Below are 21317 nucleotides of genomic sequence, written 5' to 3' on the forward strand. Positions count from 1 at the left end.
GGGTGGGTCAAAAGTAGGTTTATAGCTGTGAATTTGCAAATCACATTCAAGAGTTCTTGTATTATTATTTATTAATTATTTTCCATAGGAACAACTGTAAACTTACTTTTGTCCTACCCTATTTTAAGCACAATAAATGGCTTATACAAAACAATTGCTTTTCCTTTAACAGTCATCATCATCATCATCATCATCATTATCACACCTATTCTTTTAATTAAGCCTCAGTATATTTTCTATCCAAATAATAACTTTATTGAGTGTTTATTATGAGTGTGTATTATTAGCTTATGAGTGTTTATTATTAGCTTACTGAAATAGTCTATTTAATAAAGAGCTAATATGCTAATTAGGCCAAACAACTGTCCGTACGACCTTCCAGACAAAGCTGGGGCTTCAAGGGTCAAGCCCCTTGCACGAAATTTGTGCATTGGACCTCTAATATATCTATAATCTCATTTGATCTCATAAAACAACCTCACGAAGTCAGTACTGATTTATATCCATTATGTAGATGAGGAAACTGAGGTTCAGAGAGGTTAAGTAACGTTATCAAGGCAATATAGCCAGTAAAGTGGCTGGGAAAGGTCCATACTCAGGTTTCACTGATTTCAAAGCCTGTGTTTTCAACTTTTACTCTATGCAAGCAATCTGAAACCATGGTATTGCTTCATTTGTTGTAATGATTTATTCAAATTATATTCATTACGTGTCCTCTCAAAGTATAAGTTCTTAATGTGTCTAATAAAACACTTACTTTAATAAAATAGACAAAGCAAACAAGCATACTAAAATTTTTCTGCTTAAAATCAAGAGTTATCTGTACATGACTGTCTTACATGTGTTTTATGTTCAATAACAGCTACTTAATAAATATTAAGCAGCAATTAGACTATATGTAGTGGTTGCTATTGTTTTATGATTATAATAATAATATCACATCTATACAATTATTCATATACACATGCACACACACCATACTTTGTGAACCAAACTGTAGCAGTCTGAAAAAGTATTGGCATTATTTAGAGTAAGTAAAATATTATAATCATTTTATAGCACATTTAAAAATTATTTCTCTATTATCTTGTTACTCTACTATGTATTTTAAGATAATGAATGAGTCAAAAAATTTTGACATATCATTTTACAAAGGATATAAAACTAATACTTCAGAAATCTAGCTTAAAAATAAACTTCTCATTAGTCAAAGTAACATATTTTAAGCAACATGGGGAGAGACATACATAGTAATTTTTATCAAATATTAAGAAGCAATCTCTCTCTCCCCCTCCATTCCTCTCTGAAACCAATGATATATATTTTAAAAATACTGAATTACTAAGGAAGCTTGTAGAATGTAAATATATCTATTGTGAAAATAAATAAATAAATCTTTTGTGAATTATAAAATAAAGTAATGGTAGCAGGAAAGATCCTGAAAGAGTATTTACTGTAGTTCCCTGGTTTCAATTCAATTTAATAGATTATTAGTGAGTACTATTTATGGACAAAATATTATGAGTTTTATTGTAGTCCAATACTATTTTCTATATTTTTGTAATAAAAAATTGGCTGTATTATAATTAAATCTAATTTCAAATATTTACATCCTCAGTGAAATATATATAGTCTTTTTACAAAAGAGAAGTAATTTAGGTCTTGCTCCTAAAGCTTATATGAATTGCCATGAAGCCAACAGAAATCTCATAAAATATATGCACAAAAATCACAAGTTCTCTTGGAACAGTGCAAATAACTTATTCATTGCTATTAAATTTTTAATGTAATACAATTTTACATGCATAGAAGCTAAACAAAATGATAATTTAATTTAAAAGTCTGAGTATATTTTAAACCTACTGAGTTTGTCCATGATATACGACGATGAACATAATTAGAAGAGATGAATGCTCCCTGTTTCTCTTAATAGGATGGAAAAAGGGTGATATAAATTTCTTAATTTCATACTAGAATAATTCGGCACACTTTAATGTAGCCCTACTTTCTGGTATATAGACCAATGGCCAAATAGAGTTGGCAAAGGCACATGGAACATTTGTCCTTTCACTTTCTTACACCTGATCTGTCTGATCTGACTCTGTTATCACTACCTACCCATTTCCTTTTTCCATCTGCTCTAGTTCTCTTGGAGCCACACATCCTTGAGACTATCATTGCTACAATAAGCAGTGACATATAAGATGGGCTATAATGGTGTATATTGGAGATGATCCAATGTTGATGTACTTTATCTCTACACTGCTCTGTAAACTTTGTTCCTGAGTGAGCTCTTTTACAGAAATTATAGAGGGAACTGTGTAAAGCGAGGCGATTCAAGGTTTCTCCACTGTACCAGTTTACAGAGCCCTGGATCTTTTTTTTCCCAATGTCCCATTCCTCAAAGAGTAGGTTTAGAAGAAACAAACCCTACATTTTGTTAGGTTAAAAAGAAGATATGACTGGATTACATCATGTTTAGAATTGCCCAGTATTTGAATCCAACTCTTTACTTACATCCTTTATGTTATATTGTACTAGTTTATCTACTACTGGGTCATTGGATCAAGACTTCCAAAAATGGCATCATTTTCCTCTGTCTAGCTACATCCCCCAATCCCAATTCCCTGACTTCTGATGCATTCTTTTGCAACCTCAAATATTCTTTTTAAAACCAGAGACTTATAAAGACATTTTATTTTCTTGGTTCAGTTCATGATGGAAGAAGAAGGAAAGTATCTTCTCACTTCTATGTTTTAATCATGGAGAAGGCAATTATGAGCATTGTGATTATTTTTTAATTTAAGATATAATTGCCATATTACTTTTTTGAGTGCATGAGTTGTGTTTAATTGGAGTCCAAATTACAAAGTTTTTCTTCATTTATTGCTTTTGAATAGGAAACACGTATACAATTAGTCTATTGAAACAACAGTCATTTATGAAGATTGAGGTAAATATGGCCTTTTTAACATTTTTGAGCCATCTACCATAAAAAAGTTATCTTTTGGAAAAAAATAAGTAATAGCATACTTACAGGAACGAGTGCACTGCTTTCCTTAAGTTCACCATGATTGCTTCAGTGTTAAGCAACCAAAGTTTAAAACTGAGGAAAGGAAGTTTAGATTGGGTTCAAAATGTCATCCTTTCTGGGGAGAGAAAAGAAAAAGAAAATTAGTTAAAGGTCCAAATAATTTACATAACAACCAATTAAATTAACTTAAATATACTTATTAAGGGATAAGAAACAATCAATACTAAATTTATTGCAAATAGGTCAGCATGGTATATCACATAAGTGGTAAAAATGACAAAGAGAATAGATTTTTTGTTATTTACCAATATACAACTATCATAGTTTTTCTAATCATTCTTGTACACACTTTATTTATATGTGGATTCCACTAAATCTTTCCCTGTCGGAACTTCGAAGAGGTGTTTTAAGAAAGAAATGAAGAATACATGTTTCTTTAATTTGCAAACCATTAGGGTAAAATTTGTGATCTAATAATCAGGTAACATCTGTAAAGTAAAATGTTTTCATCTTTTAATAAATAGAAAACTAAAACAAGTTTTAACTGTTTTTATAAAGTGAAAATACTTTGTACAACTTTTCTAACTTTTTGGCTTCAGAGTGAAGCCATCTGTATTTACATAGATAGCTTTACTTATACTTTGGTTTTAACCAACAATATTCTCTAGAGTACTAAAACAGGTTTATACCAAAATAAATGAGTTGGTCATGTTTATTATATTGTATATATGAACCACCCTCATGTATCAACTTCTTAGTATTCAACAGACAGTATGTTACAGTCAAACCCATGGAATAATGCTGAAAATTATTCAAATAATGCAAACAAAAGTTGAGTTACATTAGATGACTGAAACAAACATTTGTAGTTTCTTTTATTAGGAGGTCACTATGTATCTTCAAAGGTGCTAGGAACGAAATATGAAAACTCTCCAAACAACTTATTAAAGAATTTCAGAGTGAGCAGCTTTGATTTCTGTAGGCTATTTTTAAAAGGAGTTTCATTGAAAAGCCCCAAATATTTACATAGTAGATTATTTACACTTAGCGTGCACTATACTCAGTACGCTAAAATGTTGGCCAAATTTGCTGAGAATCTCTGCTGCACTTCTTGTGGAATAAAACACCATACCAAGTAGAACATGTCACTCTAAACCTTTACATTGACACTGAAGAAACACTCAGTGTGAGTTCTAATGATTAACATAGAGAACCTTTTGTTCAGTGATTCCTAACTGGGAGCCGAATTGGTAAACACCTCTGTTCTCCATCTTGTTTTTTCTATAACTTCTACTTTATGATTTTGATTACACTCTCTTCCCACACTAAACATCCAACTGTATTCATTTCTGGGATTGCAAACTATTATAAGAGTCAGGATTGTGATATTAACCTTGTCAACAGTGGGCTGTCCTTGAGAAAAATGTGTGTGTGTGAGAGAGAGAGAAGGAGAGAGAGAGAGAGAGAGAGAGAGAGAGAGAGAGAGAGAGAGAGAGAGAGAGATAATTGAATAGTTTGAAAACATGGAATAACATGAAATACCTATTTTGTCTAATTTGTAAATATTTTTAAGAAATATGATAAGATATGTTGGTAAACATTTGAAATGTTTTCTAGTGTTTCTTAGAAATTAGGAAATAAAATTTTGCTAGAACAATATGCACCTCCTTATATTTTCGGTCTCACTTAATGACAGTATTATTTTTCTTTATTTTCACTTATTTCTCATCTTTCACCTGTAAGTTCCAACAGTGCTACTAACACAAAAATCTATCTCAAAATTATATATAATTTAACTATACTATAATAATACTTAAAATATGGCCTCCAGTATCCAGGAACCTTAAATATCCTGTTGGAAAGAAAGAGTGACATTAGCCAGATCATCATTAGCCAGACCATTTTTGTCCCTAAAATTTTGCCAGACATGCATAAATCCTTTTTTACTAGGAGGTCTGAAAATAATTGAAAGAAAAAATATGTAAAGGAAGATAAAGTGGTTGGATTTTGCTTCTTAGCCCTCAGTAAATATGAAAATACTTCTGTTTTTAATAATAAAATATAAAAATTATTTTCAATTTTTATTTTTCAAGTATCCAAAAAGTAATATAATTTAAAAGTTTCAAAGTAAAATATGTTTCATTCTAATAGATAACAACTCAATTGAAATTGTTTTTCCCATAGCTCCACATGATAATCATGTCATAAAGACTGTATTATCCATATTCACCATGCTGGAATCACATTATTGTTACTCAAAATGTTATATTCCATTAAAAGTTATATAAATAGAAAAATTAAACAATAAATATTTATTTTCAAAGTTCCAATCTCATTAATTGAGAAGAGCCAAGTAATCATAAAAGTACCATATTACATATAGGCATTTCACCAATTTATTAACTAAAATACCTTGGGAGAAAAATAATATTTTTCTGTGCTATTAAAATTTACACCTTTTTTTTAAAAATATATTTTATTGATTTTATACAGAGAGGAAGGGAGAGAGATAGAGAGTTAGAAACATCGATGAGAGAGTGTCATTGATCAGCTGCCTCTTGCACACCCCTTACTGGGGATATGCCCGCAACCAAGGTACATGCCCTTGACCGGAATTGAACCCGGGACCCTTCAGTCCCCAAACCGACGCTCTATCCATTGAGCCAAACCGGTCCCGGCAAATTTACACCTTTTTAAAGTTGACTAAACCTGATAGAAAATGTCCCTGGATTAGTGGTAAGGTTAGCGATATGATATGCTAGACAGGCATAAATTATACAAATTATGTAAAGTAAGTAATGTTACATTACATGGTTTACCAAAAGGTCAAATCACTGTGATGACATTTTGCAGAGAAATGCTTTGTAATTTTACAAAAAAGGGAGGAAATGCAAAACCCCTTAAAATCTTGGATAAGATAAAGAGGAACAAAAAATAATAAGACAACTTTAATTAAATGCTCTTATCTGCATACCCTTGTGACTCCACCAATGTTTCATAATTATATATATATATATATATATATATATATATATATACAGAAAATTATTGATTAACCTGAAATCAATTAGCTGTCTCAAACATGAAGATAAAATCACAAATTAAAGCAACCCTGAATAAGTATACATTTAAACCAATCCCATTTCTTTCTGCAGCATAAATTACAAACCTTTTCATGATCTCTCTAAAGCACTGTAAGATCTTCAGACATCAATAACAGTAACTACATTTGCTAAGGCAAAAAGGGGGACAAATATTAGTTTTCATATATTTCTCAATTATATAATTTTATACAAATTTGTTGCAGAGTAACCTCAATTAATATGAAATTTTAATTAAGCAAAACTTAAACCCTAAACAGTATATTTAATTGAGGCCTATGAAGCTATGCTTATATGTCAACATAAGTCATGTGTCATAAAGCATATATCATCATAGTGAGAACATGTGAAAATAATTGAACAAAAATAGGATCTCTATTGTATCAATATATTCAGAAATAAATTTCAAACTATCATTATCAGTGTCACTCACATAAATACTTAAAGGTCACTACAGTAATCATTCTGGAGTTGAAAACAATTGCATTGGTGAAGAAGGACTGGCAGTAGTTAAAAAGACCAAAAGATATTGTACTTTTGACTCTTGCAACATGCCCTCAGGCTAGGCCAGGGAATTTTTTTCATTTCACCACTAATTGGAGTGATTCCTTTTTAGCTCTAAATTGAACATGGCTATGATGGGATCAAATCTTTTTAATTACACAATTTCTTTCTGACTTTTTGCAGTGTTCTTTTCCAGGTTTTACATGGGCATGAATTTAAACATACTACACCTTTTGAACGATATTGTGATGATTCACTTAGGGCTATGCTCTCTATAAAGGATACCTAGTTATGTCAGTTTGCCAACCGAGTGGTGAGAGATGTGTGGCAATCTTTGTTGTCTATAGAATACTGTATGTTAAATTCATTTGTGGAAACTACAAGAATGAGAAAGGGAATTCAGTATTGCACATCATGTCAGTTTTACACATATTAAATTTAGCTATGAAAGAGCTTCTACATTATTATTTATTGGGAGAGATGAGGGCAAAAACATAAGCAAAACCACAAGGGGAAAAAAACAACACAGTTTGGACTCCAGTAAAGTCATATTTGGGGAATAAGTTTACAAATCAACTGTTAAACAAGTAGAAAGTAAATATTAAATTAGAGAAGGGGGAAAAAGTAAGGGGGAATGCAACAAATAAAGTGGAAAGGATAAGCAAAAGGAAAATGTCAAGGGAGAGTGTTTTGAGAAGGAACAGAGTTTATACTATGTGATTTGTCTAAAAGGTGATGGCTGATGTTCTTAGCACCATTTCATTATGTAATGTAGAAAGAGTCTAGAATGTAGTTAGATAGAGGGGGAGAGAAGAGGACTTGGCAGATTAAGGAGATGGAAATGAAAAACATTCAAAAGATTTTGTCCAATGCAGCAGAAGCAGATGTGTAATAAACATGTACTAAAGACGAATTTTAGGGAGAAGAAGACATATAGCTATATTTGCCTCATAACTCCCATATTCCTTAGCCATGTGCTGTGTACAAAGTAATTGGTTAATGGAAAGAAGGGAAAGGAGAGACTTGAAGAGATTTAATATATGAAGGCAAAATATTCTATTTTAGAATGAAGGACAAGCTCTGATTTTGTCCAAATTGTGCTTGGAGATGATAGAAGTCTACAACTTTATTGAAAACCTGTACATTTCCTTGCATATTTTAAAACTAAGCATTTATCATTAATGTTTACTGTTACCTTTTCCACCTTTTGACACTGAAGGAAGATTGGTCATTTTCAACCACATTTTCTGTCCTCAGTTTCTTATTCTTTCTTTCCCAGACCTGGTCAAATGTAATATCAATAATATGCCATCATTTCCACTTGATTTTTTAAAATTGTTTTTGAATTCATTGGTGTGACATTGGTTAATACAATTACATAGGTTTCAGGTATACAATTCTATAATACATCATTTGTGTATTGTATTGTGTGTTCACCACCCAAAGTCAAGTCTCCTTTTATCACCATTTATCCCTCCATTACTTTCTTCTATTTCCCCTATGCCATTTCCCTCTGGTAATCACCATAGTGTTGTGTGTCTATGAGGTTTTCTTTTCTTTGCTTAATCCCTTCACCTTTTTACAAAAGTTGGGGGGTATAGATTAACCCATAAAAAGACATAGTTTATATTATATTTCTAGAAATTCTATGAGCTCATCATGGTGATGCTGCAGGTTATTTTCTCTCATACTGAAGATAATAAATCTGACACTGAATGTTTAAAAAAAATCATAGAATAGGCAGTTAAATGAGATAATTCTTGTCTGACTTTTTATTATAAAGTATTTAATAATTGAGTAAATAATACATTAAGAAGTTTTATTTTTGTCAGTTTTCACTGTTCAGAAATTATGGACTCATAAGTAAAAAAGTATCCCTCTGGTTACTAGAGTCACTGAGTTTTCAGCAGATGGCTTCATTAAATGTGAATTAGTCACAAATGTTCAGATTAGTCCTGGGAAGATTGTGTTAATGCGGCATGATTTATAACATTTGGGGGAGAATATATAATTCAAAATTATCCTCAGGACTAATGAGTATTGTAGAAATTTTCCTTTCAACTTCAAATGCATTGTAATAATTTTCTAATAAAATAAACAATTATACTAAAATTCATTTTAATTATAATAAAATAATAACTATGATTTTTTTTACAGAAAATTACTCTATTTATTACAATCAATGGAATTAAAGACTGCTCTTTGACAGGTCAACACAAGATCTGTAAGCACGTAAATAAAGCTTACTTAGAAATTTATTTGATGAAGTTAAATAAATTCAAATCTCCAAATGTCAAATCCCAATTTTTCCTACAATTACAAATTCATAGAACTTTTAGGCTGGAAAAATTATGAATAATCAAATAATCCAGTCCTTTGTCTTCACACAGGTCTATATTTAACTCACTTCAATAAAATTAATAATTGATATTCTTTAGAACAAATTCCATGAGCTCCATTTTCATAACCTTTAACTGTTCAGCAATCTGTTTTCTTTTTATATTAGGCAAAGAGCCTCAAGCTAAAAAGTCCTTTCTCCTTGTTTGTATTTACTAAATCTTTCTGTTTGTTTTACATGTTTCATGAGTGATGACTGCTAAAGTTAGTGAGGCTTAAAGATTGTTACCTCCTAAAATCTACAGCATATATGACCCTAAGTTTTTCACAGCAAGACCCACTCCATTTTCATAAAATACTTAAAACAAAACAGCTTCAAAATTGATAGACTTAAAAGAGTTACCCAAATAACTCCATGGTAGTAGTAAAAGACACAGAGAGAATCTGTTTTGGGGGCACAGTGCCCTGCAATTTGAATCTGCTTTCTCCATAGGTAGTAGCAGAACTATCCCTGAATTATCTCAGCATTAGCATTCACACAGCAGAGTAAACTGAAGGCTTTTAAACAGAAGAGCTCACGGAGCAAACCATATGCTATATTTCTGTCTCGGAGACCAATTCTGACTAATTTACAGGATGGAAAACTGAAAACTTTGGACACTATAATAGCAGTTTCATGTATTCAAATATTTATGGCTTGCCTGTTGTGTGCTTGGCATTCTCCTAGATGCTGGGCATGTAGACAAGACCTCTGCCCTCATGGAGCTTACAGTACAGCAGGATATATAGACAGTAGCATTTAAACAAATAAGTAGAATAATTTTAAATAGTAAGAATTGCTGTAAATCAAATGAAATGGCATATGGGATAAAGAGTAACTTTATGAAATATTTTAGATGTATCTACATATGTATCCATAGCTTGAGCTTACATATTTTTAAAATATTATAATATACTAATAATATTAGCCAGTATTTGATGCTTATTCTCAATCACAATAAAAATACAATTCTTTTATACTGGTGAGTTAAGAACATGGGTGTCACTGGTGGGAATAGTTCAAAAATTTCTGTTAGTTTGATTTACATATGCAAACTAAGGGAGAAATTCCCAATTCATCATTTGTTAAGATATTTAAAATTCAAGTTAGCAATGAACTAAAATGTGTTTTTCACATTTACACTGGTATCTCCACCCCCATAAGCAACTTCCCATTTTATTAGGTTAAGAAATCACAAATTTTCGACCATGTAGCAGCAGGCTGTAGAGGGTTCCAGTAGAGTCATGAAAAGCGAAAAGTTCAATCAGTTGTCCAGATGTATTTATTGCCAAATAGCTGAGTACTTGGATACATCTGGACATCCGAATGAACTCTTAACTTCTCATTTTTCCAACAGGTATTCATTTCACAGCTTCAGAATCACCTATATTAAGGGGGGGAAAAACCAACAAACAAAAATCCACTTTGGAGTGGAAGGGTCAGTCTTTTCCTGGTTCTTCTATCCCATATAAAAAAAAAAAAAACAACACAAAGCAATTCCTGTTGTTGTTTTACAACATTACTAAACAGTACATATAAATCACTAACATTCAGCAACATCCATAAGTAACAGATTAAAAGTGAGAAACTAAAATACATCACCAAAAAGGCGTTAAATTAAAACTGATTTAATAATAAATAATTTACATAATGTATAATTCTTTCTAGTATGGTCTGTACTCTAGATGTTAAATATGTGTAGTATAGCAGAAAGGACTATGTTGGATGGTAGGAGACATGAGTTCTAGTCCTGACTCTATCAATTAGTTGATGTGTGACAGCATAAGTCACTAAACCAATTTCAGCCTCAGTTTTTTCATCCATGACATGAAGGGTTTGTGATTCAGGTATTTTCATAAATGTTTTCCTTTATTCTATGTTATTTTATAAATAAGATGCTTCTAAATAATTAAGTTTGGTTATAATTACATTCTATTTCTTGTAATTGGCAATTAAATGTGAAACATACATTCATCTGAGAAAGCCTCTTGATTTCAAAAGAGTGTGAAAGTAATTTTTTTTCTTTTGATTTTTCATTTGGCATATTTTATTTTTATGTACTTTATTTGATCATTTTTTAAAATCCTCACCTGAAGATATGTTTTATTGATTTTTAGAGAGAGAGAAAGGGAGAGGAACATCAATGTGAGAGAAACATCATCAGTTGCTTTCTGATAGTAGATCAAACCTGCAACCTAGATATGTGCCCTGACCTGGGATCGAACCATCAACTTTTTGGTGTATGGGATGATGCTCTAACCAACTGAACCACCCAGCTATGGCTGAAAGTTATTTTTAACTTGAGTACTCTCATAATTCAGCTTGCATATCCTACAAATTAATGTGCATGTATTCTGTTCTATCTCCTTTACTTTCTTAAATGAATCCTAAATACATATCTCATTCTTAAAGAGTTAGGAGACCACACGGACTCACAAAAATTAAAATAGAATTATTTCATTGTAATTTCCTGATTTAAAAAAAAATCTCACTCCTAGGATACTTTATAGAAAAAGTGAAGTATTAGAAGGAATGGCCAGATTTGTGGCTATCTAAAATTTGACTTATTTTTTATTTTTTTTATTTTTACTTTAGAGGTTTAATGCTCAACTAAAACCTGTTCACTACTTTGTGTACTTTTCTTCTTTTTTAAAATTTATTGAGGAAAAATAGTACTTCAATTTCGGGACTTCAAGAATGCTGTTTTAAAAATATATTTCTATTTATTTCAGAGAGAAAGGGAGGAGAGAGAGATAGAAACATCAATGATGAGAGAAACTCATAGAATGGATGCCTCATATACATCCCCCACTGGGGATCGCAACCCACAACTCAGACATGTGGCCTGACACGGAATTGAACCATGACCTCCTGGTTCATAGGTCACATTCAACCACTGAGTCACACCTGTGAGGCAAACTCTGTTTCTTGCACCACTTCTGTGAACTTCATATTAGATGGTGTCTCCTCTCAGTAAGATTAAAGCTAAAATATCATATCACAAGTGACATGTAATGTTTCACTTTTTTTTTCTAGCTAGATGCAAGACGAATTCTGCTAATTACTCTCCCAGAGGACCTCCTGTACAACTCAATTTACAAAATAAAATCTGTCAAGAAGTTCAAGCCAACATAAATCCTTAAATCCTTATGCTCATGATTCCAAAATGTGTGTGTGTGTGTGTGGGGGGGGATGGAGAGGTGGGTGTACTGGGAGTGGGGAATAAAAAGAACGGTGCTATGAATATAGAGATATATTATTATCATCCTCAAAGCCACTATAATTGCATAAATTAAAATCATTTCATGATGATTCAAAGTCCTTTTGAGTGGTTGAATATTTTCACTCATAATTTTCAGGCGGGAAAACGAAGTTACCTAATATTAAAATTCTGAAATATTGATCACTGCAAAGTTGAATAAAATAAGCCATTTGTGAAATAGCAGATGCTTCATGACCGCCACACCTCACCTATTTTTACATCTCACTGAAGATCATTCTACATATAGGCAATCACCACTGTTCTACTCACTCCTGTGCAGTAGCAACAACAGCTTTCTATCACAGACTCTAGCTATAATATAGATCAACTGTAGGCAATTTTGCTAAAATACCAACAGGTTATTTCATAGTTTTCTCCAGAGTTAAAGTAATGTTGAAAAGAAAAAAAATAAAATTATATTTCTGATACAATTGAGAAAATCTGAATATAGATTCGGATATTAAATGGTATCAAGAAAAATAAATAAATAAATAAATAAATAAATAAATAAATGGTATCAAGGAATTATTCTTAAAATTGTTAGGTGTGGTAATTGCATCATGGTTATGTAAGAATTGTAAAAATTTGGCATGAGTGGAGCCATTTATTTTTTTATTGAATTTATTGGGGTGACTTTATCTAAATCAATGTCATTGGAATATTAAATAAAGTCACACAGGAACATGTGCCCACCAGAGAGTAATTGTCTTTTTTTTTTTTTCATTTCAGGGACTCAATATTTTATGATAGCATAGCAATGGCATGCTTTACCAAAGCGCATATGATGCTGATTAAATTATGCATTTGTTTAACGAAAATATATTGTATGCATCCACCTGTGCATTTGTTTTCCTTTAAGTAGTAAATCATAGGTAGTGTTGCTACTTCTATTGTTACATTTAAAAATTGTCACAAGGAGTCTTATTTTCATATTTTATAAATAATATTTCTAAATTAAAATTATAAGCCATAATTTTTCAAAATACAGGTACAGTGTTAATAAAACAAAATACACAAACATGACCACCTACTATAATATATGCCAGGCATTATGATAACTAGTTACACATAATTTAAGTTCTAAGACTCATTTTATAGAAAAAGAAATTGATAGGTTTAAAGAGGTTAAACAGTTTTTCCTCAGTAAATTGCAACTTTAAGATTCAAAATAATATCTGGGGGCTTAACCCCCATCAGCACATTTAGTAAGATGATATAAGCAAAGAGTTTATATGTATATCAAGGCATTATTCATTTATTCAACACATTTGAATGCCTACTATGTGACTGACAATATTCTAAACACATGAGATACATGAGTAAATAGAGCAAAGATCCCTGCCTATCTAGAGATTAGATTCTTTTTAAAAATGTAATAAATCATTATTGTTCAGATTATTACAGTTGTTTCTCCTCCCCCCATAACCCCCTTCCACCCTGTGCCCTTACCTCCTCCACACTGTCCTCAACCATAGGTCTACAATTTTTATCCAGTCTCTTCCTGTATCCCCCACACCCATTTCTCCCAGAGAATTATCAATCCACTCCAGTTCTATGAACCTGATCTATTATATTCACCACTTTATTCTGTTCCTCAGATTTTTAATTTACTTGATTTTTAGATTTGTTTGTAGATATGTATTTGTTGTTCATAATTTTTATCTTTACTTTTTTCTTCTTCTTCCTCTTCTTAAAGAATACCTTTCAGCATTTCATATAATACTAATTTGGCAGTGATGAATTCCTTTAGCTTTTTCTTGTCTGTGAAGCTCTTTATCTGACCTTCAATTCTGAATGATAGATTTGCTGGGTAGAGTAATCTTGGTTGTAGGTTCTTTCTATTCATCACTTTGAATATTTCTTGCCACTTCCATCTGGCCTGCATAGTTTCTGTTGAGAAATCAGCTGACAGCTGTATGGTTACTCCCTTGTAGGTAATTAACTGTTTTTCTCTTGCTGCTTTTAATATTCTATCTTTGTCTTTTCCCCTTGACATCTTAATTATGATGTGTCTTGGTGTGGTCCTCTTTGGATTTCTCCTGTTTGGGGTTCTGTGGGCTTCCTATACTTGTAAGTCTATTTCTTTCACCATGTAGGGGAAGTTTTTGGTCATTATTTTTTCAAATAGGTTTTCAGTATCTTGCTCTCTCTCTTCTTCTGGCACCCCCATAATTCTGATGTTTATATATCTGGAATTGTCCCAGAGGCTTCGTACAACTATCTTCAAATTTTTGGATTCTTTTTCCTTTTTGCTTTCCCAGTTGAGTTTTTTGTTTGTTTGTTTGTTTGTTTTTTGTTGTGTTTTGTTTTTGTTTTTTGCTTCTTTGTATTTCAAATCTTTGACTTGATTATTTCATTCCTATAGTCTGCTTTGGGTCTCTGTATAATATTTTTTATTTCAGTCAGTGTATATTTAATTTCTAGTTGGTCCTTTTTCATACCCTTGAGGGTCTCATTGAATTTATCAGCCATTTCTAGGAAATTCTTGAAAAACTTTATAACTGTGGTTTTGAACTCTATGTTGTCCAGTAGTTTGCTTTCCTCCATTTCTTTCATTTGTGATGTTTTTTTGTCTATGCATTTTTGATGCTTCCCTGAGTTCGTAGGGTGGCTTTGTGTGCTAGGTGTCCTATATGGTCCAGTGGGTCAACATCCTAGTTACCTGAGGTGGACATTCTTGGTGCAAGTCTATGTGTACAGCCTTGATGTAGTTAAGTCTTGATTGTTGTTTGTGTCACTGGGAAGAATTGACCTCTAGGCTAATTGCTGTGAGGACCCACTGTGTCTATAATGGAAGAACTGCTGTGCTGGAGACATGCTTATGGGGCAGGTCTTGCTTCAGTGGGGCTTTGGTGCTCACTGAGTCTGCCTTTTGAATGAGTCACTTATGGATGTGAGTAGTTGAAATCTGGTGTAGTCTCACACTGACCACTAGATACCCTAGCTTCTGAATCTCCAATGAGGTGCAGGTCACCTACTGTCTGAGGCCACCCAGCAGGAGCTACAGAAAGTAGTACAGTTTTCTCCTCTTTGCTTTGGGTTTGGAGGTTTGGGAGCTGTCTGAGCAGAGCTGCATTGTGTTTGGTTAAGCTGAGATAGGGCAGGCCAGTTATATACAAAAGCTGCTGCTCAGAGCTTGGGTGGGTTTGTAAATTGTGTGGGGTGGGGTCTCAGGCAGTCACTAGGCTAGGGTGTGGCAAGTAGCAATGGCTACCGGTCAGCTGTCTCTGCATCTCTGTGTTTCCAAGTCCCCGAGTCCTGCATCCCAACACAGTAAACAGTGATTGCTGGGCACACCTCTGCAAGAAAGCTGCCCTCACTTTCCAACCCAATGGCAGACAGTCCAGCTTCTCCCCAAAGGATTTTGGTTCCCCAGCGTCTCCCTAGAAACTGGAGTTCAGAGTAATCTGGAGCTTGTCTCCCTTTGGATTGAAAGAAGCAGCTCAACTAAACACTCGCCATCAGCCCAGTTCACGTGCCTCTGTACCTCAACTTTTCAGCACTTGTGCATGTCTCAATGCTCTTTTCTCTGTCCTTCTAGTTGTAGAACTTCTACTCAGCCAGCTTTCCTGTGGTTCTGGGTGATAGATATTTTGTCTTTTGGCTGTAGTTTTGAAATTATTGTGTGAGATAGTAGTTTAGGTGTTTACCTATGCCGCCATCTTGGTTTGGTATTTTTCTATTGATTAAGGTATTACATAGTGTCCTTATCTCCCCATTGCCGCTTACCCAACTCTTGTTCATGCCTTCAACCCCCTGGTGTCTATGTCCATTAGTTTTGCTTCTATGCATGCATACATGTCCTTTGGTTGACCTCTACCCTTTACCTCTAGCCTCCCCTAATCAATGGTTTTTTTTGTTTTTTGTGTGGGTGTGTGTGTTTTGTGTGTGTGTGTGTGTGTGTGTTTTGTGTGTGTGTGTGTGTGTGTGTTTGGAGGGGAGTTGTTTTTTCACTGAAAAAAAAAATATATATATCCTGTTTCCCAAAAATAAGACAGTGTCTTATATTAATTTTTTCTCCCAAAGTTGAGCTAGGTCTTATTTTCGGAGGATGTCTTATTTTCGAGGAAACATGGTATATATATATATATATATATATATATATATATATATATATATTAATATATATATATTATTGATTTTTTACAGAGAGAAGGGAAGAGGGATAGAAAGTTAGAAACATCAATCAGCTGCCTCCTGCACGTCTCCTACTGGAGATGTAGCCACAACCAAGTTACATGCCCTTGAGTGGAATAGAACCTGGGACCCTTCAGTCCATAGGCCAATGCTCTATCCACTAAGCCAAACCAATTAGGGCTTTTTCATTAGTTTGATAATGTCCTTTGTCACACAGATTTATAATTATCATAAATTCTAATTTCTCTATTTTTTTTTTCCTCTTTCTGATTGTGCTTTTGGTGTCATCCAAGATTTTATGCAGGAATCCAAGTTCATGAAGATTTCCTTCTTTGTTTTCATTTAAAGCACATGTGTCAAACACAAGGCCCGCGGGCCAAATCCGTCCCGCCAGGCCTTACAATGTGGCCCGCACCGCGCTGTCATCACTGCACTTCGCTGCGTTTCCATCACAATGACAGTTTATGACTGTTCAGTAAACCATTCGACCCGCGATTTAGGCTGGATTTTAGATTTTGGCCCCTTCTCTGATTGAGTTCGACACCCCTAATTTAAAGTTTTGTAATTTTAAGACTTGAATCAATTTTGAGTTAATTTTTGTATATAGTGTGAAGTAGGAATACAAATTCTTTCTTTTGAATGTAGATATCCAATGGTCCCAACACCATTTGTTGAAAAGGCTTCAATAAGTATTTTTTAAAAATTAAGATTTTATTATTTGTCCAGGCTATATTCTCTAAAGTTTATTAAAAACAACTAAATAAGACAAAAAAAAGAAGATTTCAGTTATTGTTGTATGTTGAAAACAAACACAAAGTGTCAATGACAACCAGACAGCCACCTTAACTCAAAAAATCCTCTCAGGACTCTTTATGCTCAAAACTTTAATTCAAATAAATCAAAACATTTTTTGTGGCTACTATATTTCTGCTTTAAAAACTATGTAGTGAGAGGATCTTATTAAGAAAATTCTTACTCAAAATGCCATTAAGGACATTTAGATTAAAACCATATATTTATAAAGACTGGTGCAAGTATAGTCAAATTTTTAAAAAGTTAAACCTATTTAGATAAATATATTCTGACCATTTCTAACTGGTTTGCTTCCCAATATTAATAGCATATTTTTCAATGAAACTAGGGAACCTAAAGATTTAAACATCACTTTAAGTACCTACAGAAAGAAGCCCTGGCCAGATATCTCATTTGGTTGAAGCATCACTTCTTTTTTTTTTTTTTTTTTTTTTTTTTACTTCTTTAAAATATATTTTTATTAATTACAGAGAGAAAGGGAGAGGGAGAGAGAGATAGAAACATCAATGAGAAGAGAGTCATTAATCAGATGCCTCCTGCTCACCCCACACGGGGATCAAACCCTCAACACGGGCATATGCTCTGACTGAGAATCCAACTGTGATCTCCTGGTTCATAGGTCAATGCTCAACTACTGAGCCACACCAGCTGGGCTATACTTTTGTGTGTGTGTGTGTTTGTGTGTGTGTGTGTTTAATATTTTCACATAAAAGTTTTCTATATTAATGTATCTAATCAACATTCACATTAGAATTTTAATATTGGAATAATTTTGAAATCACTGAAATGTCTTAATTATGACTAAAATTTGAATTCTCTATGCCCTGAGGAATGATAATCTCTTGATTAACTTTCTATCTAAATACTTTCTCTTTTTTTTACAGGCAGTGATTCAGATCACAGATTGCTTCAGTCAGACAGAATATTTTAGTTCCACATTCCATCACAGGATGTGTAAACATGGACCTGCAATAGTGTCTTCTGATCACCTTTTTTTCTAATTTAAATAGAGATTAATATGTACTGATGATGATGATGGTGATGGTGATGGTGATGATGATGCTAGTGATGGTGATTATGGTGAGGATGATGGTGAGGATGGTGATGATGATGATGGTGATGATAGTGATGATGATGCCAGTGATGGTGATTACGGTGAGGATGATGGTTATGATAGTGATGGTGATGGTGATGATGGTGATGATGATGGTGGTGATGGTGATGATAGTGATGGTGATGATTACAGTGATGATGGTGATGATGATGATGGTGATGGTGATGGTGATGGTGATGACGGTGATGATAGTGATGGTGATGATGATGAGAAGCATCACTTCTGTATGCCAAAGTTTCCGGTTGCAGATTCAATTCTTGGTTAGGGAACATACAATGTTTCAACCAGTGAATGCATAGATAACTGGAACAGATCAATGTTTCTCTCTCTCTCTCTCTCTCTCTCTCTCTCTCTCTCTCTCTCTCTCTCTCTTCCTCTCTCTCTCTCTCTCTCTCTCTCTCTCTCTCTCTCTCTCTCTCTTCCTCTCTCTCTCTCTCTCTCTCTCTCTCTCTCTCTCTCTCTCTCTCTCTCTCTCTCTCTCTCCTCTTCTCTTCTCTTCTCTTAAAAAGAAAGAAAAACCTGCAGAGAAATGCCTATCATTTGAAAACATGCTTCTATAGTAAACCATCATGATTGTTGAATTATTTCTCTTGACTGGATTGCCAAAGCTATCAATTTCATTCAGCTCAGAATAGCTTAAAAAATCCAGCCATTATAAAGAGGATGAAACTGACTGGAGAGTGTATTTATGCCGAACCTACTCCTCAAGAGCTGTTTCTTTACTGTTAGAAATAATTTCTCCTTTCGACAGGCCATTTATTCATACTGCAGTCTATGACTTAAGTGAGGAAATTTGTTTCTTTCCCTACATGTGTAAATTCTGACTAAGTGTCCTCATCATTTGAGTATCATGGAAAACCTACTAATTTCAATTCTAGTCTGGTGCAAATATAGTCAAATTTTTAAAAGTTAAACCTATTTAAATAAATGTATTATAACCATTTCTAACTGGTTTACTTCCCAATCTTTGAAAACAAACTTAAAGAAAAAAATCTAGATTAAATAATTTTTATTATGAGTTATTTCATTAAGGGTTTATCAGAGTTGCATATTACAATAGGAAAGTAATTAATATTAACTAATTAGTTTGTAACTAATCATATTACTCTGAACATGATTTTAAAATAATCAGATAACAGTATTGACTAATTTTTGAGAATGCATTTAAGCGTAAATAAAAATACCTCATTATTTTAATATCTGTCAACAAGTTAGCTTTTCACAGAGAAATTTTACGTTGATCACCTATTTGGAAACTCGCTAGATTAAATAAAGGCACAGAAAGTTTCAATGAATTGCCTAAATTTATAAAATTAAGAAGCTCAAGTTGGACTCAACTTTTCACTCTTGGACCCCAAAACTCTATGCTTATTCAAATGCAGCATACTTATGTCTTCTTTTAACAACAATTAAAGTCAGCTTACCCCAGTATTGTATACAACTTATCCTAAAGGTTTAGACATGTAATGTCCTCAAAAATAGTTTGTTACTTGACTCAAAAAAATTAGTATTCTTCAGCTTCATGTGATAATAGACAAGACACTTTCTATGAATACTTAAATATGTGACTCAGAGGGAGAAGGAATTATTTGGCAACTCTTAACCTATAATTTAATACTTGATTGCTTCAAAGGAATCTGATTTCAAAACAACTGGCACAACCATATACGTTAAAAAGTATTCTCCTACCCCATATCACAAATAAAAAAAACTTTTAAAGAGTTTTTAATTAAAAAAAAAATACTGGCACGATTAAATAGTTGTAGGAAGATCAAAGGAAATGTCATTTTGTGAATCACTGGCTTTAATCTTAGTGAACCAAAGCTAAACACTGCCTTCCATTGTTATTTAAAACCTCCCTAGTGTAGTTTTGTATTGTCTACAATTGTGCCAATTATGCCCAATTTACAAGCTATTAAAAGAATAATCTAAGACTAAACTAGTGTGTTTTCCAACAGAACAAAATTGCCTTCTTACATTTTTGCTCTAGACATGGATGTGTTCATTATATCTAAAAATCACTTTGTTCCTCTGCTATTGTTGGGGGTAAACTAAATGAGCAAGAAAGCAACTGTTAGATTTGACAAAGTTGTGCATAAACAACTTATGTTGGAAAATAGTACTGCCAGCTCTTCCTGCCAAAGTTAGTCCCAGGAACAATATGCAGAACACAATTATGTGGGGCTTCCAGACATCTAGGAATCAATACAGATTTGAGCAACCAAGTTTTTCCCCTTTCTTCCTTCTTCTCCTTCCCTGCCTCCCAAAGCTCCGTTCCTTCCTTTTCTTCCTCTTTTCCTTCCTTCCTTTCTCTTCCTGCCTTTCTGTCTGACTTCTGTTTGTGAATATTTGAAGAGCTAGGTGTTTTAGAATGCATTGCAAAGGACCTTCCTAGTGCATTTAATTGTGTGACCTATGACATTGCCTTCATTTCTTTTACTTAAAGAGAGGGTATGAGACATCTGCATTGAAAATTACACATAAACTAGAGGCCCAGTGCATGAAATTCATGTACTGGGAGAGGGTGTCCTTCAGCCTGGATTGTGAAAAGGTGCAGGCCAGGCTGTAGGACCCCACCAGTGCAAAATCTGGGCTGGGGAGGGATGCAGGAGATTGGCCAGATGGGGAGGGACAGAATGAGGTCCCCAGGGTGTGTCCAGCCCATCTCACTCAGTCCCTATCTACCAGACCTCCTGGTGGTCAGGGCACATCCTAGCAAGCAGTTGAGTGCCTTAGCATATCATTAGCATACTATGCTTTAATTGGTTGAATGGCTAACCAGACAACTGGATACTTACATATTAGGCTTTTATTATATAGGACTAGTGAGACTGTAATCATGTATGACTTAGAGGCCATATGCTCTTGGTAAGGTTTAGCATCAAAGGAATGGAAAGAGAATAGGAGACTTGGTTCTAATCTTGGTATTGACAAAAATAAACATAAATATAAGTCATTTATCTCTTCTGGGTCAG

The 21317-nt window shown here is 33.4% G+C and overlaps 1 protein-coding gene across 1 annotated transcript in view; it reads right to left on the bottom strand.

The window, feature by feature from the left end:
• Positions 1–21317, bottom strand: part of HTR2C (5-hydroxytryptamine receptor 2C) — a 392965-nt gene that overhangs the window by 220804 nt on the left and 150844 nt on the right. The window contains exon 3 of the mRNA XM_036454459.2: positions 3038–3149. Within this exon, the coding sequence (XP_036310352.1) occupies positions 3038–3072 (35 nt within the window). The 5' untranslated portion in view covers positions 3073–3149. The remainder of the gene's footprint in view (positions 1–3037; positions 3150–21317) is intronic.

This window comes from Pipistrellus kuhlii, unplaced genomic scaffold (assembly GCF_014108245.1).
Source record: "Pipistrellus kuhlii isolate mPipKuh1 unplaced genomic scaffold, mPipKuh1.p scaffold_m20_p_29, whole genome shotgun sequence".
Taxonomy (NCBI): Eukaryota; Metazoa; Chordata; class Mammalia; order Chiroptera; family Vespertilionidae; genus Pipistrellus; species Pipistrellus kuhlii.